The 19,966-nt window shown below is 43.2% G+C and overlaps 1 protein-coding gene across 2 annotated transcripts in view; it reads left to right on the forward strand.

Annotated features, from left to right (window-relative positions):
* Positions 1-2,334: 2,334 nt before the first annotated feature.
* The window catches only part of lrch1 (leucine-rich repeats and calponin homology (CH) domain containing 1), a 127,217-nt gene continuing 109,585 nt past the window's right edge, over positions 2,335-19,966 (forward strand). For both annotated transcript variants that reach the window (XM_084085231.1, XM_084085232.1), the window contains exon 1: positions 2,335-2,767. In XM_084085231.1, the coding sequence (XP_083941357.1) occupies positions 2,512-2,767 (256 nt within the window). In that variant the 5' untranslated portion in view covers positions 2,335-2,511. The remainder of the gene's footprint in view (positions 2,768-19,966) is intronic.

Genomic DNA, 19,966 nt, shown 5'->3' on the forward strand with positions numbered 1-19,966 from the left:
GGGGCCCGGAATGAGTGCAGGACTGAACATATCAAGACTTCCTTTGGGAAGCACAAATGTATGGGCTGCACAATTGGCAGGTGGTGTGATTCATTACCCCACACCAATCGCAACGCACCTGTCAATTGTGTCCCCTATACGTATGTGCTTCCCAAACATCTATGTTCCCAAAGGAAGGTTTCATGTTCAGTCCAGCAGTCTTTTCAGGTCTGGCCCGTCGCTGACAGAGAATGTGTGGAGCCTGTGATTTCATTGACCGAAATCATTTTGTCTCAGAGACAGTGGTCAATGAAATCGCAGGAAAAAAAGGTCAATTTGACCAAAAGTATATATTTTTTTTACAGTATAAGTAAGTAAGTCTGTGTGGTAGGTGGACTTTATGCCATCACACAGTGTTAAGTAAGAGTGAAAGACTGAAGGATGAAATAGTGAGGTTGGGCCTTCTTTTCTCCAGGTGTCCTGCCTTCCCTGGGGTGACAATGCTGGAGAACGGCTCTTCCCGCCGAGCTCGTTTCTCTATCCTGCGGAGAGCAGACCTGTTCCCGGCAGAAGCAGTTACTCAGGTCTACCAAATCGGCCTGTGTGACCCGACAGCCTCCATCTGTTCTCCTGTAAGTTACACACACTGGCAACACAGTGAAGTACTGTGAATATAGATGTTTTGAATGTCTGTAGTGATTCCTGTTCTCCTGTGTGCTTACGCCATCCACAGGTTTGCCCACAGCGGAGAGATGGCTTCTGTGAGTACTGTATCTATTTTAACAATGTGAAATACAAGGATTTTAAATTCTGACATCTGAGACATGACGTTAGAGTGAACTAAAAGGTGTTTTCTCTCTTTGCGTTGGGTTTTCAGGGGTCAAAACAGAGCTGTAGAGGGGCTGCACTCCTGCCTCCTACGTGATGAAGTCACCACTACCCAGACGGCCCCACATGGAGGAGAAGAAGACTTTGTAGTGTTTCAGCTGTGTAAATGTCATTACAGACAATCTCCTCTTGTCTCATATCGTCTCCTCCTCTCCCCAAACAATCTCCTCTCCCCTCCCCTCCTCTCCTCTCCTCTCCTCCCCTTACCTCTAACAATTGTAACAGGGAAAGTAATTATCTTTCTCTCCCTTTCACTGTCGCTGCGTTAATTCACAACACATTCAATGGCATTCTTACATCTTTGGATCTGCTCTCCTGAATGTTTGTGGAGATGACTGATTTATCCTGTGAAGTCAAGTCCAGTCACCTTTATTTGCATGTATTAAAAACAACAGCAGTTGACCCAAAGCGCTTTCCATTCAAAATAACATCAGAGGTGAAAGCAATACAATAATCAAAACACAAACATTAATTTCATTCAGTGGTCAAAACAGACAATGAGTTAGTTGCCCTCAGACTGAGCTAAGAGAAATAGAGAAGAGGTGAGTTTTTAGGTTGGATTTAAACATTTCAATGGTGGGACTGGACTTTAATGTGTGATGGGAGATTGTTCCAGAGTCTGGGTTGCAACAACAGAAAAGACCCTAATGGTCACCTGTAGTTTTTTATTGATAGGAAAGTAGGCTGACAGGAAATGGGGAGAAAGTTGGGGGGTGACCAGGGGTCATCAACATGTCCTTACACGGACAAATGAGTCTGTGGCAAGACTTGTCTATGTCCGTGGTCCATTTTTATTTTTAGCAGGAAAAGATCAAAAACAGATCTGTTCAGAAGGATCTATTTGCTAAAAAAAAAAGTAAAGCAGGGCAGAAACTTTTTCAACAAGTAAAGCTTGTTGAAAAAGGTTTTCACCGTTGAAAGTTGTCGGGATCGGGAGTCAAACCCGCGTCATGCTGCCAGGCTGGATAACCAGCCTATCTGGTATGCGCCTGGACCGCTAGGTCAGGGAGCCCCAGGTCACTTTTAGTAACAAAATCAATCAATCAATATAAGAAATGTAATGTGGAGCTCCTGTGTTCTCGATTCACAACAGGTCTGAGTCCCAATTATAGTTTAACTCAGGCCAGGTGTGCCATCTCCCACACCACCACTGGATTTTAAATATTGTTTGCCTACTTAAGTAAAAAATGTGAGTACTTTTTCCATCACTGTGTGTGCCATCCTCCCCCATACGTACTGTGACCTCTCTGACAGTCACCACTTCACACATAAAGACTGCCGTTCCGAACTTTATCCAGCAGATGGCGTCAGAGACTAATTTAGCAGCAGTTGCTTTGGCTCAGTGTCGTACAGTACAGTGCGCAGCCGCAGTGGAGAGGAGACACACGGCAGTCTGGAAGGAAATCACACCGCGCTGTAACGGCTCTCTCTCTCTCTCCCCCTCTATCTCTGTATCTCTCTCTCTCTCTCTCTCTCTCTCTCTCTCTCTCTCTCTCTCTCTCTCTCTCTGTGTCGTAGCTACTTCACACACCGCTGCTGGATATAACACCACCGACACACGGAGAGCGTTTTCTGTTACATTTTTTTTTAAACAGAAAGCAAAAGCTTTATTAAAGCAGCAGTGAGGAGGAGAGGAGAGAGAACATGGCGACGTTAGGACCCGAGTCCTCCTCGTCACGCACGTCCCAGCTCGGTTCTTCGTCGTCTCCCTCCTCGCTTCAAAGTACCGCCGGTGGAATAATGGGTAACAACAACAATAACCTGCCTCCCACCAACCGCGGCTTGGAGCGGGCTCTGGAGGAGGCGGCCGTCAGCGGCCAGCTCAACCTGAGCGCCAGGAAACTCAAAGAATTCCCCCGGACGGCGGCCAGCCACGACCTGTCCGACACGGTGGACGCAGGTAAACGAGCCCTTATTTACTGAGTGACCTCTCTCCCTCAGTGTGTGTGTGTGTGTGTGTGTGTGTGTGTGTGTGTGTGTGTGTGTGTGTGTGTGTGTTGGAGTGGAGAGTGGGAGACCTGCCTCCATCATTCATTCCATTCCAGACCCTGCCTGCCTGGGCCAGCTGTGTGTCTGCGTGGCTTTGGTTTGCTGGTACAGCCGGGTAACCTCTCTGCTGGGACAGGGACACCCCCCTGGCACTGACCTAGTGAGAGAGTCGCTGTTTAAAAGGTTATTTCATTCACTAGTTTTTCTTCAAACCTAGTCCTATATGTTGCGCTGATAAGAGCAATGGTCACCAAAGTATGGCCATTTAAAGTGTTAAACATTGCTATAACATTGCTGCCGGAAGTTGTCATTTTTGATTAAATTGGAAGTCTGTGGGACCACCCACCAAGTTTGGAGCCTGTAGCATGCTGGGAACTTCACACACTGTGTTCCTATTGGCTGTTTAAAACCCAGCCAATAGGAACACAGAGGGGGCGGGGCATCAGCAAATTACAGCCTGTCCCTATTGGCCGTCAAAGAGCACCCACCAAGTTTGGGGCCTTTAGCGTGCTGGGAACTGGAGTTATGGCTGTATAAAGCCCAGCCAATAGGAACACAGAGTGGACGGACCTTAAGCAAGTACAGCCTGTCCCTATTGGCCGTCTACGAGCACCTACCAAGTTTGGGGCCTTTAGGATGCTGGGAACTGGAGTTATGGCTGTTTACGAGTGAACGGGTGACGTCAGGACTTCTGTACTCTATAACATAGACATTATAAAGGTAGTGGATGTAGTGCCAGCTGCGCCTCCTCCAACTCTGGGGCGCCTGTATCGCGGCCGCCATATTTGGGAAGGCCCGCTTCCTGACTACTGGCCAATCACAGCGTGTCTTGGCAGAATCTAGTCGTATATAACGGGACATTTTTATACAACTAGATTCTGTGATTGGCCAGCAGTCAGGAAGCGTGTCTTCCCAAATATGGCGGCCGCGATACAGGTCGCTCCAATTAACTGCAGCGGCCAATGAGGTATCTAGGTTTCTATACAGTATCTTTGTCGTATAAGAGCACCTACCAAGTTTGGGGCGTTTAGCATGCTGGGAACTGGAGTTATGGCTGTTTAAACCCCAGCTAATAGGAACAGGGGGGGAGGGGGGCGGAGCAATGTGGCACCTGGTGTGGCTATTCTGATGGCAGACCCCTGACCAGTGTTGTTGCCAAGTTTGGTGCGGATCGGAGCAACAGTGCGCCTTGCAGGTCTGCATGTTACGTTTGTGATGTCCACCCACCGAAACACCATCGGTTGACCCTCGAGGCAATTTTAACATAGGATAATATTGAAGTTCTGGGATTTGAATTTTTGCCTTAAAGTGGACTAGACCATATGAGTTTGGGTTTATTATTATTATTATTGTTATTATTTTATTATTGATATAATATAACTACTGGACTCTATTCTGTCATTGCGGGAGGAGCTATTTCGAAGACATATGTAGCATATATTATATGCCAGTACAGAGTGAAATATGGGGGCCTTAATAACGTCCTCTGGGTGTACAGTATGTGTTGTTTATTATAAAGGAAAGAGGAATACTACAGAAAGAGGATGTAGTGCCAGCTGCGCCTGATTTGGCCCGTTATGGAATTCCCCACTACTTCCCTGCCTGGATCCATGTGCAGCTGTATACCTATAGCTACCAACCAGGCCAACCAAGGTTCGGGGGGGGGGGGGGGGGGGGGGGGGGGGGGGATACATAGATGGTTTTGCTTTTATGTAAATATTGAGTTGGTTTTGAAGCCCCTTTGATCAGCGGTTCTGAAATATTTGAAAAGATTTTGTGCCAGGGACCAAATTTAAGAGAAGTTACATTATAGGGATATTTCACTTTAAAAAAGAAAATTGGGTCATTTAATAGTCTACTCAGGCTTTTGTGAACACCCCAGACAGTTTTTACGTTGCCTGATTCAGTAAACTTAGATATTTGATATTTATTTTATCAGACACGCCCCCTTCCTATACAAACCCATTGTAACTTCAATCTCAATTTTAACCATGATAGATTCATCAAGAACACCCGTCCTTGGTTCTGGTGACTTATACTGCCCTCTTAATATGTGAGGGGGTCGTGTTTTTTCAATTACTTTTTTTCATTTATTAAAAAAAAAAAGATTTGGATTTTTTAAAAGTGAAATATCCCTTTAAGTACATAATCGTACGACTGTGTCTATACTGTAGGTAGGGAGAATGAAACCTGATCTGAATAGTCAATCTTATACATTCTCTCATTGGATTACCATCTAGCTGGTAAAAAATATATATAGTGAAATTTACCACATAACCACTTTCAACCTGGCAGTGAGTGTGAGCTTGTAGCCCTGCTATCTATTTGTGTTATTTTTTAGATGGGGCAGCCGCACAAGTGGTTAAACTGTTCCTTATTTCACTGGGGACCCGCTGGAACCCCCTCAAGGACCTCTGGGGGTCCCTGGATCCCACTTTAAGAACCACTGATCCAACGCATTTGGCTAAACGGTTGGCAGATTTAGCTTTCATGTAAATGAGTCTCTGGACTCTAGTCTAGAAGAATTGGTTTGAAGCCCCTTTTTTTCCGATTCATACAACCAAGTATAAATCAGGCATTAGAAGAAAATGACTCACTCCCACCCTTTTTTATTTTCATTTTTTAACAACAGGCTAAATCATTCTCAGAGATGCTCGTAGGCCTGCGTCCTGCGTCGCTGACGCACCATATTGCGAAAGGACGCATTCATGACAACTCTAGTGCGTCCATGGGACGCAGTTCCGATTAGCTCCGATAATATATAATATTTGTCAGCTGTGATCTACATGGACTCTCTCGGTTAGGCACCGTTGGTGGAGAAGTATAACTCTCCGGTTAGACACCGTTGTACTGGAGAAGTATAACTCGGTTAAACGGCGTTGTGTGGCAGAAGCAGCAGCACAGCCCCTCGCTGTTAGTCTACGCTACACACACACAGAGAGAGAGAGAGACGGCATGAGGACCTGCTCTTAAACGTGTTAAAACGTCTTGGATAGACCACTGTCTGGAATAATAACTGATCATCATACATACAGGTCTACTACTAATCTTTGTTGCTGTTGTCATCTTAAATTGACCAGCCAAAGTAAAATCCCCGATTTTAGAGTGTTCTCCCACTTGCTTGGAGATCAGAGTGAGTGGTGGATTAACGCATGTTGCCAATCAGCTGTGTAACATTAGCAGGTTAACGATGGCTCGTTGATCCTATGCATTTGACCCTGATTTGACCACAAAGGCAAACAAAAGCACTAATTAATGGCAGCTGTAAGTAACCGGTTGTCTATCGTCTGTGTCTTGTGTATGTTTAATAGGCAACTGGATGTTTTCTGTAGCTTAGAGATATCATAACAATTAATTCCCTGAAGAGGGTAGACCCTCTCCCTCATGCTAAACTTAAAGTGACTTATAAGGTTCCACTTCTCCTCAAAAAGACAACTTTATTTTCCTTTCTCAATGACAAGCCTAATAGTATTATTGCATGTTGACTATGTGCAATAACTGCAAGCCAATGTTCATAGGCATTGTCAGTATTTGTCTTCATTATTTCTTTATTTGCCAATACTTCCACTGTAAGCCAGTGTTTTCAGTCTACACAATAAATAGTAAAAATAAATTCTACATTCATAAATAATACAAAATAAAATAATAATAATGATTAAAAGGTTCTATGATTAAATGTATTCTATTGGTCAAAGGTATGTTAAATCCACCTGTTGCCCACTACTAGTATTTCTTACCATAAGGTGTGCTAATACTACAGAATCATATACATTTGAAAAAATATATTTATGATTTTTTAATATATGTATATATATCGGTATCGGTCTTGAAAAGCAGGAACGGGTCGCACTGATCTAGATCTGCTATTTTCACAATATGTATCTGTGGAACTGAATCAAACTAAATTAAGTGCCTCAACTCCGAATTCCTCAGGGTGGGGGGTCCCCAGTTAAAATATGATTATTTTGGGGGGTCGCTGCCTGAAAAGGTTGAGATCCACTGCATCAGGATATAATGTACACAGTCACACACGCATAGAAGATATGGAGATTGGAGATCAAAGAAAACGATAGGGGGGGGGGACGTGTAATTGGGGACCCATAAAATGTCCCTGGGACCCATCTAAAAGACCACCCTTGCATCCCAGGACCCATTACATTGAAAACCTAGCAACATCACTGCATTCTGTTTTGACTATAAAGCTTGTGTCATAATGTAGGCTAATATACAGTAAGGCAAACTGTCACTCAGAAAAGCGCAACCACATGCTTTTTGGCACGCTACCATCGCAACGTCAACAACTGTCATCCACTGTGATGTGAGTCTCTCTTCCATCTCAGATGACATCACACAATGGACATTCCAATGCCATGTTAAGTAGGGCTTCAACATGACATCACTCCAGTGGCTCAGGAGGTATTGTACATACAGTAGAGTGGCCGCTTGGGAAACGGAAGGTTCCCGGTTCGATTCGCGGCTCCTCCTGGGTTACTGTCGAAGTGTCCTAGAGCAAGACATTGAACCACTAACTGCTCGATGCATGGTTTCCTTCGCTGTTGGTGTGTTGATGAATGGGTGTGTTAATGGGGGAATGTAATGCACAAAGCTCTTTGGATAAAGACGCTATATAAATGCAACATTTACCATTTATACCATGGACATGCCAACGCCATGTAGGGCTTCATGACATCTAGTGCAACAGTTAAACGAATTGATTTAATCGATTAGGAAAAATAATCGCTAATCAATTTTAACAAAATATTATTGATCTTCCAAATAATCTTTAAGAAAATGATTGATAGTTGCAGCCCTAATGACATCACAGTGTGGACATTACAGCCATGTTAAGTAGGGCTTCAGCACAGCATTAGGGCTCTATGATAATGAGGTATGTTGTTGTGGAGTGTGTGTGATTGTAGGTTGACTGAGAGCGCACGCCGCAGCAGACGTCTGTCTGCAACCCGTCTTTAATATGCTGATCCTCATGAATAACTTACCACAGCGTCATATTAGGACACGCACACGCACATGCACATGCACATGCACATGCACAGAGATCATGCTTTGCCTCTCCTCTGTCATTCCATCATGATAGATGGTGCCTGTAGCACAGCATTGATCATTCATCAACAAGCCATTAGTCACAGAGCGTGGCGTGTGCAGAATGGGACTGAATTAAATAAGCAGTTACATCCTTGGGTTTTAGTCTAGTTCTTTCACACAATGCTTAGACATTCACAATCAAATCCAAGAACAAAAACGTAAAAAAACGGTAGTATGAGAAATTTGGTGCTGATTGGTCCAGTCCAGCAGTTTGTGAGATTGACTCTGGACGCACACACAGTCACACACACGTGCATAGACTGACCCTCTTATAGACTCCTGCACAACCACAGCGTAAAAAATAAACAGCGAGAAGTATACAAACATTCGGAACGATGAAAGATGATTTATGCAGGTGAGGTAGAAGAACACAATATGGGCTTTCGAAAACATCTGGCCTTAGACCAAATAGAAGGTAATAATACAACGATAATAACCACAGTAGACAATAACCACAGCAAAACCAAGATGACACTCTGTCACTCACATGTGAGACCTCTGTTAGCCCATGTATGCTGTTTTTTAGCGCTCCATAGTTGCTGTTGTTTTACGTGGAGTCTCACAGCGCCAATGGTGAAACACATTTCCACTTACGAACCTCATGCTTGGCAAGTGCCTCTTGTGTTCTGGAGGAAAGGCACAGCTGATTTCGAGACAGTATAATCAAAGTAATACAACACGCCTTGCCTTGGTCAAGCTAGCTCCCTCTGTTTTGTGAAGGTCTTGTCATGTAGGCTGGTGCTTCCGGGGACCCCCAAGGGCCCTTGAGGGGTTCCAGGGAGTCCCCAGATAAATAATGGATAGTTAGGAACCAAATGGACCCTTATGTGGCTGTAACTCTGAGAGTGTACAAAATGGAACCAAACTCTCAAAGTTGTGGTGGTCCATGATCTAATGCAGGGCGTTAGGGTTAGGACATTTTTATCACCATAAATCTTGTATGGGGGTCCTTGGCACAACATATTTTCAGATGGGGGTCCACGGCCAAATACACATTTATTTGGGGGTCTTGAAAAAGTTTGAGAACCATGTAATCTTTTTTTACATGTTGGCAAGAGGTGCATTAGTCTATATCAAGACACCAAGAAAACAATGTATTTTAAAAGTAGGGTGGACGATCCGATGTCCCATGGCTTTGTTTTTGGTCCTTGGTAGACATCAGGAACTGGCCTGAGTGATTCATTGACTTCATTTGATTCATTTACAATATGATACCCATATATGCGCATATAGTAGCTAATCTATCAGGATATCACAATAAAGTCACTCAACCATTGAAGTCCTGTAGACTTGGAGTAGACAAGGCTCTGGTGGGATTTCTTCTTTTTTTTTTGTTGCCCAGCCCAGCCCAGCTCAGCCCAGTACACTACGGGTTCATAGGCTATTTGGCTCCAGAAATAGCTGCTCCCAACCACCACCACACCACATCTGGGCATAGTCCCAATAACATTCTGAGGCTGTATGGATGACAGATGCTTACCAAAAAACAATATTTTAGCTTTTAGCATAATCTCTCGTGTGATCAGTTTGCTCCTCATTTGTCAAAGCCGATTCACGCTGAGGCTTATATTGCCTGTAGCAGTAGGATACTAGCATGTTGGCTCCACAGTAAAATGAAGTTATTTGAGTTTATTTTTATTTATTTGTTTGCTTAAGTTGAATGTGCTCAAATAGAACCTTTATACAAATCTACGTTTTTTCAAATTGATTTGAAGATTTTGGACTTCTTGACAAAACATCAGCAATCTGTGGTCTAGGACAGTGGTTCTCAAAGTGGGTTCCGTGGACCCCCAGCCAGGGGTCCTTGTGAATAAAAAATAAAATGTGTTTATATAGCATCAAAATCACTTTAACCAGTTTAATCCCATATACATCGGATATTTGAAAATGAGCTTGTAGATCTGCAATTTAAAAAACAGATTGTGAAAAATTTGGATTTGAAAACACAAATCCTGTATAGGGTTCATTGGCCCAAAATATTTTCAGATGGGGGTACGCGGCCAAATACATATTAACCTGGGTGTCCTTGACATAAAAGTTTGAGAACCACTGGTCTAGGACTCTTCAACATCGCGATCAGCGTCTGACCTACAAATCTGGCATCAGTTGGGCTCTAAATTAGAGGAGCTGATGGGAGGGTGTTCCTTTTCCCTGTGTGACATCATCACAATGATGGACGGCCCTCATGTGCACAGATCACTATTGTGTGTTCACATGAAGGCATGAAGGAACACAGGCATATGCCGGCAAAATGAGACAGGTACAGGCAATGGTATTAGACACACACACACACACACACACACACACACACACACACACACACACACACACACACACACACACACACACACACACACACACACACACACACACACACACACACACACACACACTGTTATTCTGATGGTTTCATGTGTCTTCATCAGAGTGGTTGGTATGACATCATCACCACATCGCCCACACGGGTCCCAGCTTGTAATGAAACAGAAAACGTTTTCTTCACCCCCTCACATCCTCCTGTTGCAACATTACCAGTCCACCAGCTTACTCATACTGTCCATGCACAGCGTCTGTGCGTGTGCGCGCATATTAGTTCAGAGGCAATTATTTTTTGTCATTTTATTTTATTTGACCACAACATTTTTGCCCATAATGACATGCCCAAAATAGGGACATGCATGGTTAAACATTGGCTGTATAATTGCTGATACCTCATCCAAAAAGTCAAATAATAGTCGTTATTTTGGTCAGGCTCTAGTTTGTATTTTGTGAAGAAACGTGTGTGTGTGTGTGTGCGTGCATTAGTTTAGAGGCAGAAAATAAATAGTCATTTTATTTTATTTGACCACAACATTTTTGCCTATAATGACATGCCCAAAATAGGGACATGCATGGTTAAACATTGGCTGCATAATTGCCGATACCTCATCCAAAAAGTCAAATAATAGTCATTATATTGGTCAGGCTCTAGTGTGTATGTTTGTATTTTGTGAGGAAACGTGTGTGTGTGTGTACTTGTACTGCTTTTCTTTGTGAAACATTATGGAACGTTATAGAAAGTGAGGAAATTTTACTGGTGCTCACTTTTCTGATTATTTTGCTGACTATTGTAATCACGATTAATGATGATGATTATTGTTTTGGGAAAAGAAGATATTATATTATAATATTTTCTAATGCCGTTTGTTGCTAATTGTGCTTCTCTGTGTCATATCATTTTGTCAATTTAGTAAATCCTCTGTGAGCCTGATGGAGATGGTTGGACGATGTGTTAATTAATTGCCAAGTTTCACGATTATATAGTGAAACGATTATCAATCATTTTGCGATTATTAATACAGAGCCCTTCATGCCTCCTTTAACCTCTCTGCCTCTCCACTTCCCTACTGTCTGACTGTCTCAATAAAGACATAAACACGGAAGTAGTGGACAGCCCATTAAGCCCAGTACAAGGTTTCTGGGAATGGAATAGAATAGGGAATAGAAAGGCCTAACCAGTTTGTTGGGTCTGTTGGTTTCCGTGCAAGGTTTGTTGACTGTGTGGCATCAGATGAGGATGCAGGTGAACACATCATGGTGGTGGTGGGTTGCATCAGGGCCTGCCCCGCCGGGTGTTGATGGACCTGCTGATAGCTGAAGAATGCTTGCCTGTGATCGTCCCCCGAGGCCATCAAATCATATTAAATGTATCCACACTTTAATGCTTCACGGCACGGAAATAGCAGCCGATCTACAAGCTCACAAAGCGGCGCGATGCGACTCGTCATGAGCTTGTAGGTCGTCTATTTTCGGCGCGCGACACTGCCGTGCATTGAAGTTTAATTCATGCTTTAAGGTGTACAATCACACAAGTTTGAATGTGTTTTAAGTGCTGTGGCGAGCTCATGTCTCTGCATGTCACACGCCCGTTTGTTTGTGCTGTGTTTGTTTTCTCTGTGTCCCTGTGTGTGTTTTTATGTGCCTTCTTCCCACACAGATAGAGATCAATGCCACTCTTTGTCGTAACAGAGACCCAAGTGTGTTTTGCCTTAAAAGGTTTCCCCAAGTCCAATCTGATAATACGATTGGAGCATAAAGGAAACTTCCTCCCAATCTTCTTGCATGGCCCCTGACATGAATACTACAAATAAACTTGAACCTTTTTTCCTCCATCTTTTTCTGTTCAATTCTATTCTTGTCTGATCTAGTCTATTTTCCAGTATAGTCTTGTCTGTTCTCTTCCTTTATGGAAGTTTTCCAAAATAGACCGGCTGTTCAGTTTTCACTGTGACAGTGTGACACATGGACCAAATTTGGACAAGATTGAGCTTTCTATAATGAGTCGACACAAATAAAATGCACCGCCACTAACATTTCTCTACTTGTACCTGTATGAGTGACTAAAACCTTCTTCTTCTTCTGAAAATAAATTGACAGGCAGACAATATAAGGAATGTCTCTATGGCCTATCTTTCGGTGCTTCCATCCCACATGGTGGTAGCCTGATAACTAGACCTCTCCTTATAGCAATACAGGGAGGGATTGGGTCTATGGCCCTATTTTCACCAGTGCCCATTATCCCTAAACTTGCAAACGTCTTTGCCATTTCTTAAACTATTTTTAAAAACATTTTCAAATATTCCAAATAGCCAATCTACATGTCGATGTCAATGTAGATCGGCTAGTTGAACTATTTGAAAATGTTTTTAAAAAGTAGTATAGGGATAATGGTTAAGGCGCTGGCAAAAATAGAGCCATATGTCTTATACCCACTTTTATTCTGGTCTCTGTTGTTGGTGCTTAATGTTGACTGAGTGAGCCGGGAATGAATTTGGATGCAAACAGTGCCGGTGAGTATCTGTCTCACCTAACCTCATCGGTGTGAGAAACAGCCAAAAGATAACCACGCAAACGTGACCCGCAAGTGATTAATTCATAAAAGTCACCAACCCTCTGTTGCTCTCCTCCCGTCCTCTATACCAGTGGTTCTCAACCTGGGGGTCGCGACCCCCAGGGGGGTCGCCAAATAATTTGGGGGGGTCGCCAGATTTTTTGGTGAATTTGAAAAAAGAAAATGAAAAAAAAAAGCAGTTATTTTTTTTTTTCAACAAAATATTTTTTTATGTTATCATTAATTCATGTGTTATCAGTTAATTTACTCAATTTACCCACTTTTTGCAAAAATGTTTTGAAAATAAACAATTATCAAATAACCTATTATAATTAAATAACCTTCGCGCGCGCGAACGGGACCGCGCGCGTGCACGCGGGGGGTCGCGGGAAATAATATCATTATTTTGGGGGTCGCGGCCTGAAAAGGTTGAGAACCCCTGCTCTATACTTCATCTTCCCCTGTCTCTTGTTTGCCCTTCCCTTAAATTGAAAAGTCTTCTTTATAGCTTATTCATGTATGCACTTACACTCAATTTGATCTTGTAGGATCACAAGCCAGCCTGCTTCTGATCTTAAGGTGCGTTAACGATGGAGGAGATACAAGTTAATCACTTTGCCTCAATCGTGCAATTTGTGTCACTTGATTCAACTGGCAATATTTTGCCATTTTTAGAATTATTTTGAAACTTTTCGCCTACAATGACTTTCCAAAAATAGGGATAGATTATGAACCGATTATTTTATAAAATTATCGATGATGCTTCATAATCGATTACACTGATTAGTTGGATTAACTGTTGCACCTCTAGCTTGTAAGGAAGTCGAGCTGAAGTCATGATAACAGTTGCGCTCGGGGTCATCGCAGGGAAATGTCCTGTGAGCTTGTAGATCGGCTATTTCTGCCGCGTGACACCAGCAGCTACACATGAATCTGGTTTAACAGTGTCTGATAAAATCCCTGTATCTGATTCTGAGCTGCCTGCATCAGCACAATTGCCTTTCATGAACGGTTTCAGTAAAATAGGTAACATCACTCTTACGCGTGTGTGTGTGCGTGTGTGTGTGTGTGTGTGTGTGTGTGTGTGTGTGTGTGTGTGTGTGTGTGTGTGTGTGTGTGTGTGTGTGTGTGTGTGTGTGTGTGTGTGTGTGTGTGTGTGTGTGTGTGTGTGTGTGTGTGTGTGTGTGTGTGTGTGTGTGTGTGTGTGTGCGTGCGTGTGTTAGTTTTGTCAAACTGAGAGACGATTTGCTTACAGTAGCAGCTTGCATCAGGCCTCCCACCATGTTCTCATCAGCAGACAAGAGGCATTTCTGCATTACTGGCAGTGTTTCAAATGGTCCAACACACACACACACACACACACACACACACACACACACACACACACACACACACACACACACACACACACACACACACACACACACACACACAAGTGCACAAACACAATTTATTTCTGCCCACGTCAGCAAAAGTAGAAATGCACTCTGGGATATGTATGCTACTCCATGCTAGGCATGCATATGCATAGAGCTAAACTGTGACCGTCCGCTGTGACCTTGACCTCTGACCAAATGAATGAATCAATAGTGTAGATCCTGACCCCTGCTGCCCCAAGTCACCTGCCAAGTTTGAGACAGACAGACAGACAGACAGACAGACAGACAGACAGACAGACAGACGCCGGTGATTACAAAGCACCTGCTCCTCTGCTGGGTGTGGGTATAAAAACATGTACACATAATACAGATTAGAAATCCCAAACACACACACAACATTCCTGTACATAGTGTGTGCGCACGCCGTGTGTGTGTGTGTGTGTAGTACGTATGTGTGTAGTACTTATGTGTACACACTGTGAAGATGTGCATGTCCACCATGAGGACTACAAAGCAAAGAGCGTCTCTATTTGCTTTGGTTTTTGGTCCAGCTGACATCTCTGACCACAGGTTAGAGAGCTTAGACTGGTCTGCGATAGGAATGTGGTTTTACAGGGATCTTTGTTTGTTTGTTTGTTAACTTTCCAAGGCACACAGATCTACCTTTATCTACAATGAAGGTTGGTCTCCTTCTGCATCAGGGCTGGGGGCTAGGAGCCTGAGAAACCATCTGAAAACTGATCATTTTACGGCAAGAATTCCGACAAGAAGTGTTTGATCTTAAGATCAATTCTTGTCGGCAAGCGACACCATGCGACGGGCAGAGGGCATATAAATTATCCTTAAAGGACAACTTCACCCATTTTCAACCTATCCTCATATAATTGGTCCTCACAAATGCTCATTATAATGTGGCACAATTTGTTGTTCGACTCGGTCAGTGTCTCGGAGGAGGGCTGAGGACAGTTCAGAAACTCTCCTACCAGTGACGTCAATGGCTTCTATTATAGCATGCTAACTTTCCAGGAAGTGAAAGCCTGCGGTTGCTATTGCTTGGATTCCCCCATCGACGATGTCACTGGTAGGCGCCAATAGGCAGGTTACTGAACTGTCCGCAGCCCTCCTCTGAGACACGGACCGAGTAGACAAAAAGTATACAATATTATAATGTCCTGAAATCGGATGCAGTTGGGACAATGAAACGCTATGGCTTCACACAAATGTTGTGTCGATTGGATGTGCGTTTCCAGGTGAAGAGGTGTGTAATTGCATACTGTGTAGTTGTGTGTGTATGGGATGTGCGTTTTCCCGTTGAAGAGGTGTGTATTGCATACGGTCGCAGTGTGTCAGTGTGATGTTGGGGTGTGACATCATGAACCTCCCGGAGTTTATGACCTTCACTTCCCTCGCATCACTGCCCCGCCACTTCCATTAACACACGCACACACACACACACACACCCACACACACACACACACACACACACACACACACACACACACACACACACACACACACACACACACACACACACACACACACACACACACACACACACCGCATTCCTGGGAATCCACAGCTTCCTCTTTTCCTGTGTGTGTGTGTGTGTGTGTGTGTGTGGGAAGCCAATAAGGGTGGAGGGAGATGGGAGGGTCTGTCCGCTCTACCAACCACACCTGATCATATTGACAGCTCACGGCCACACACACACACACACACACACACACACACACACACACACACACACACACACACACACACACACACACACACACTGATCAAATGAATGTGCTTTAAGAATGATATAAGACATCCTTTTGATGCATTTTTGAGATCCAACAACATTCACTGTGCATAATGAAATTATGAATGTAAACAAAGCCATGTTTTTTTTGGATTGTTCATTGTTCACCTTTAACTCTTAACAATAACATTATTCTGAATTATTAGCTTAAACTTTACATCCATGTTCACTTTTACCCTTACAATTATTCATTAACTTTGGACAATTAACCAAAAATATATTAAAATCGATATTTAGAACCAATAACTTAATCTTACTCGTGTAGGTTAATCGAATAATTTAAAAACAGGTAATTTTTATGAATTTTCTACAGTATCTTATGTATCTACGAATCGACACAAAGAAATTCAATCGACTAAATTGATTTGTCTGATTAACCACTTAACCTTGTATTATACTCTGTTGCACAATTTTGACGTTCAAAAATGTGACGCATTGTGAGCTTGTAGATTTGCTATTTTCACTACTTAAAAATCACAATAATTCATCGCAATTATCGCAATTAAGGCAAACGTTAGAAATAATGGAGATACTGATTTGAAGGCGTATTGCCCAGCCCTATAACCTAGTAGCCCTCATCCTCAGCCATCAGCATTATGTTGACGTTAATGCTGAGAGAAGCATGGTGGTAGTGAAGGATAGACGAGGACTGAAGCTCAGGGTCTAATGAATAGTTAATAGACTAGGCAGAATTTCAGAAAATGTGCTTGTATAAAATGCTGAAGGCATTTCGTGTTTATTTTTGGTAAACAACATTTCTAGGGGTATTAAGGGGTGCTGAATCCAAATCTGCTGTATACCCAGCGCAAAAATGTCAATTAAGGCCTCAAAATTGAGAAATTCAACATGGCCGCCAGCGCCAGGACCTCTTTCCAAAAAAACAGGTGCTAAACCCACATTCTTTATTCTACTGACATGAAACTTTGCACAGAACATCTGCACTTATGGGGGAAGAAAGTAGGAATATAGCTGGGGTGCAACCATGAGAGTAACAGGGTGTTTTTGACTGTCTAACTGTAATCTTTGTATAGGCGAGGATACAAAAATGACATTTCTTCAGTGTTTGCAGGAATACTACAGCAATTTGGTAATAACTGTACAGTGTTGGACACCAACATTGGAATCCCCCAAGTCTTAGCTTTCTTCAGGTACCAAGTTTATGCCAGTAGCCCTTATAAGTCTGGATATATAAGCATTTTAGTGTAAGCATGCTGTTTTATAGTAGGGTCCGAAAGTGAGGTTCTGTGACCATCCTTTGGCAAGTATGTTTTTACGATTGATTTGACCTCTATGGACCCTTTAGAAAAGATTTAGCTCCCAGGTCCCTCCCAAAAATCCCGGCATTTTTTGCTAGACAGCCAAATTCAAAATGGCGCCCGGCGCCATCTCTAAAAATTAACTTTTGATCTGGATGACCTAGAATCATGTATGAAGGCACTTTTCCATACAAGTCAACCATGAGGATTCCAAATCTGACACAATTTTAATTGTCAGACCTCGTTTTGACTCTGAAATTCAAGATGGCCGACATCCAGTACAGTAAAAACTTATACCCAGGGGGCAAAGAACCAGATGGGCTAGAAATAAAAACTCTGTGTCTATTTCATGGTTTCAGAGCATGAGAAACTCAATGGAATACTTATCTTTATGATTGGGTGTGTCTGGACCTTTAATTTGCATATTTCCAAGATGGACGCCACGCAAAAATGAGTTTTACTTTGACTTTTACAGTGACAGCTGACTGTTATGGCAAAAAGTCTGCTTTTTAAGTAATATGAACACATTTGGTCAGTTTGAGCTTTAATTTATATGTTGTCAATATGGCAGACCCACACCATGAGTCTGGTCAGAGTCGTGTAATCCGGGATGCAGAGATGGTAGTCAAGGCAGCAGTGGAGACTAACCCATTTACAGTGAGCACATCATCCATGATCAACATATCTACAGGACAGTGTGCTGATTCCACATCCACAGTCAAGGACGACTTGATGAGTGTGAAAGAACTGGGTCTGAAGGCACTGTGTGAGTCACTGTCCAGTGAACAGAAGAAGACAAGAATAATGAAGCTTAACACTTTCTACACTCAAAACACAAAATCTAAACAATCTAAGGGGAAAACCTCAGCACCTGGCAAGAGCAATGAAATTACTGCCCTCCTGCGCACGACCCTAATCATAGCCAGTGGTGGAGAACTCAACCTTGTTGACTTTATAGGCAACCACGAGTGCAGTGACTTCCCCCCTTCCCTCTTCCAGGAAGATGGCAGGATGAGAACAGGTACCAAGGCAAGCCTTGTGAAGGTCCTGAAAGAGGAGACCAAAGTTGCATGTATCCCTGACCTGCCTACAGAAGACAGAAAAACAGCAGTAGTTATTGATGCCATGTATGCCATGCGCCATTGGTCGTTCCTGAAAGGTGAAGCATTTGGAACAATCGCTGAACGATACCAACGTCTGCTGTTGAATGATGTGCCTGCTGGCACAGAGATCATTCACTTCTGTTTTGACCGGTACTGTGGACCTAGTCTTAAGACAGCTGAGCAAGAACACAGATATGCTTGACCAAAACATACCAAAGAATATGAAGTCAGTATGCATTACACAGCTCCAGATCCTCAGGAGTTTTTTGCTGTGTCAGCTAACAAGGCAAACCTATTGAGTTTCCTCTGTGACGAATGGTGTGAAAATGAGAAACTTAAGTCGGCCCTTGGTCCAACACATCTTTACCTGGGTGGGGGGTTTAAAGAAGAGACAAGGAGTGTGGTGATCAAGGAGGGGTCTATTGAAGATGTCCCTGCACTAGAATCCACACAACAGGAGGCTGATACAAGAATAATACTCCACACCCTGTACAGTGTCCAGAATGACAAAGTTGACAGAGTTGTCAGAATCAGAATCAGAAGACTTTATTGCCATGACATGTGAACATGTTAGGAATTTCATTTGGTACAGCGGAGCACAGTTTACAACAGACAGAAACAACACTCCCCAACACCACAGCAGCCATGGGCGGCGCTGTCATCCATGCCAATGACACAGACATCATCATCATGTGCCTTTACTATGCAGCAACCCATCTCCGATGCCTTCCAGAGCTGTGGGTGAGAACAGAGCAAAATTCATACCTTCCTATCCATCAAATGGTATCAGCACTGGGTCTCGCACAGTGTCGTGCCCTGCCCTTTATCCATAGTTTAAGTGGCAGAGATACTGTACCACCAGCTATCCCTTCTTCACTGGGAAGAAGGCATGGTTCAAGGCCATCATGCGTCTGGATCTCTGCACTTGAGGAGTTTGGTGAAAACTCTTATGATTCCCTCTCAGATGACGTCCATCAATCAGGCACGAGACCTCACAATTGCTGTATATACATCCAAAGCGGACCACCAGGAGGATTTTGACCTGAGTAAGCTTAGAGTGTACAAGTTCCTCAATAATAGATCAACCCTCTTAAAGCTGCTGCCCCCGACAGATAATTCCTTTGACCTGCACCTGAGAAGAGCTGTTCTAGCAACCATAATAGATAAATGTGCACATATCGCCAAGCCGGATATTCCTTCTTTCACAGAGTATGGATGTTCTCTCAGTGCTAGCAATGCAGTCCCCCTTGCATCTACCGAGCCAGCCTGGCCTGTGTCAATGAACAAGGCAATATCATGCAGCTGTATCAAAGGCTGCCAGAAAAACTGTTCCCGTGCAAAGAAGGCAATTCCATTCTACTTAGGATGCCGTTGCCAGGGACTGGAGACACGATGCAGCAGGATCAGTGCAACATGACAACAGTGACAGTGAATAGCATTGTACCATAGTATCATTGGCTTTAGAAGCAGGCAAGACTGAACCATAGAGGTCAAAATGAACCTTTTGTAGGCAACCTCAACTCCGCTTTTACTCTATTTGTCACTAAGTAGTCTATCTTTTGTTATGTTACTTGAATGCATACCACTATGTTAAT

This window comes from Gymnoscopelus microlampas (genome assembly GCF_963454915.1).
Source record: "Gymnoscopelus microlampas genome assembly, chromosome: 17".
NCBI lineage: Eukaryota > Metazoa > Chordata > Actinopteri > Myctophiformes > Myctophidae > Gymnoscopelus > Gymnoscopelus microlampas.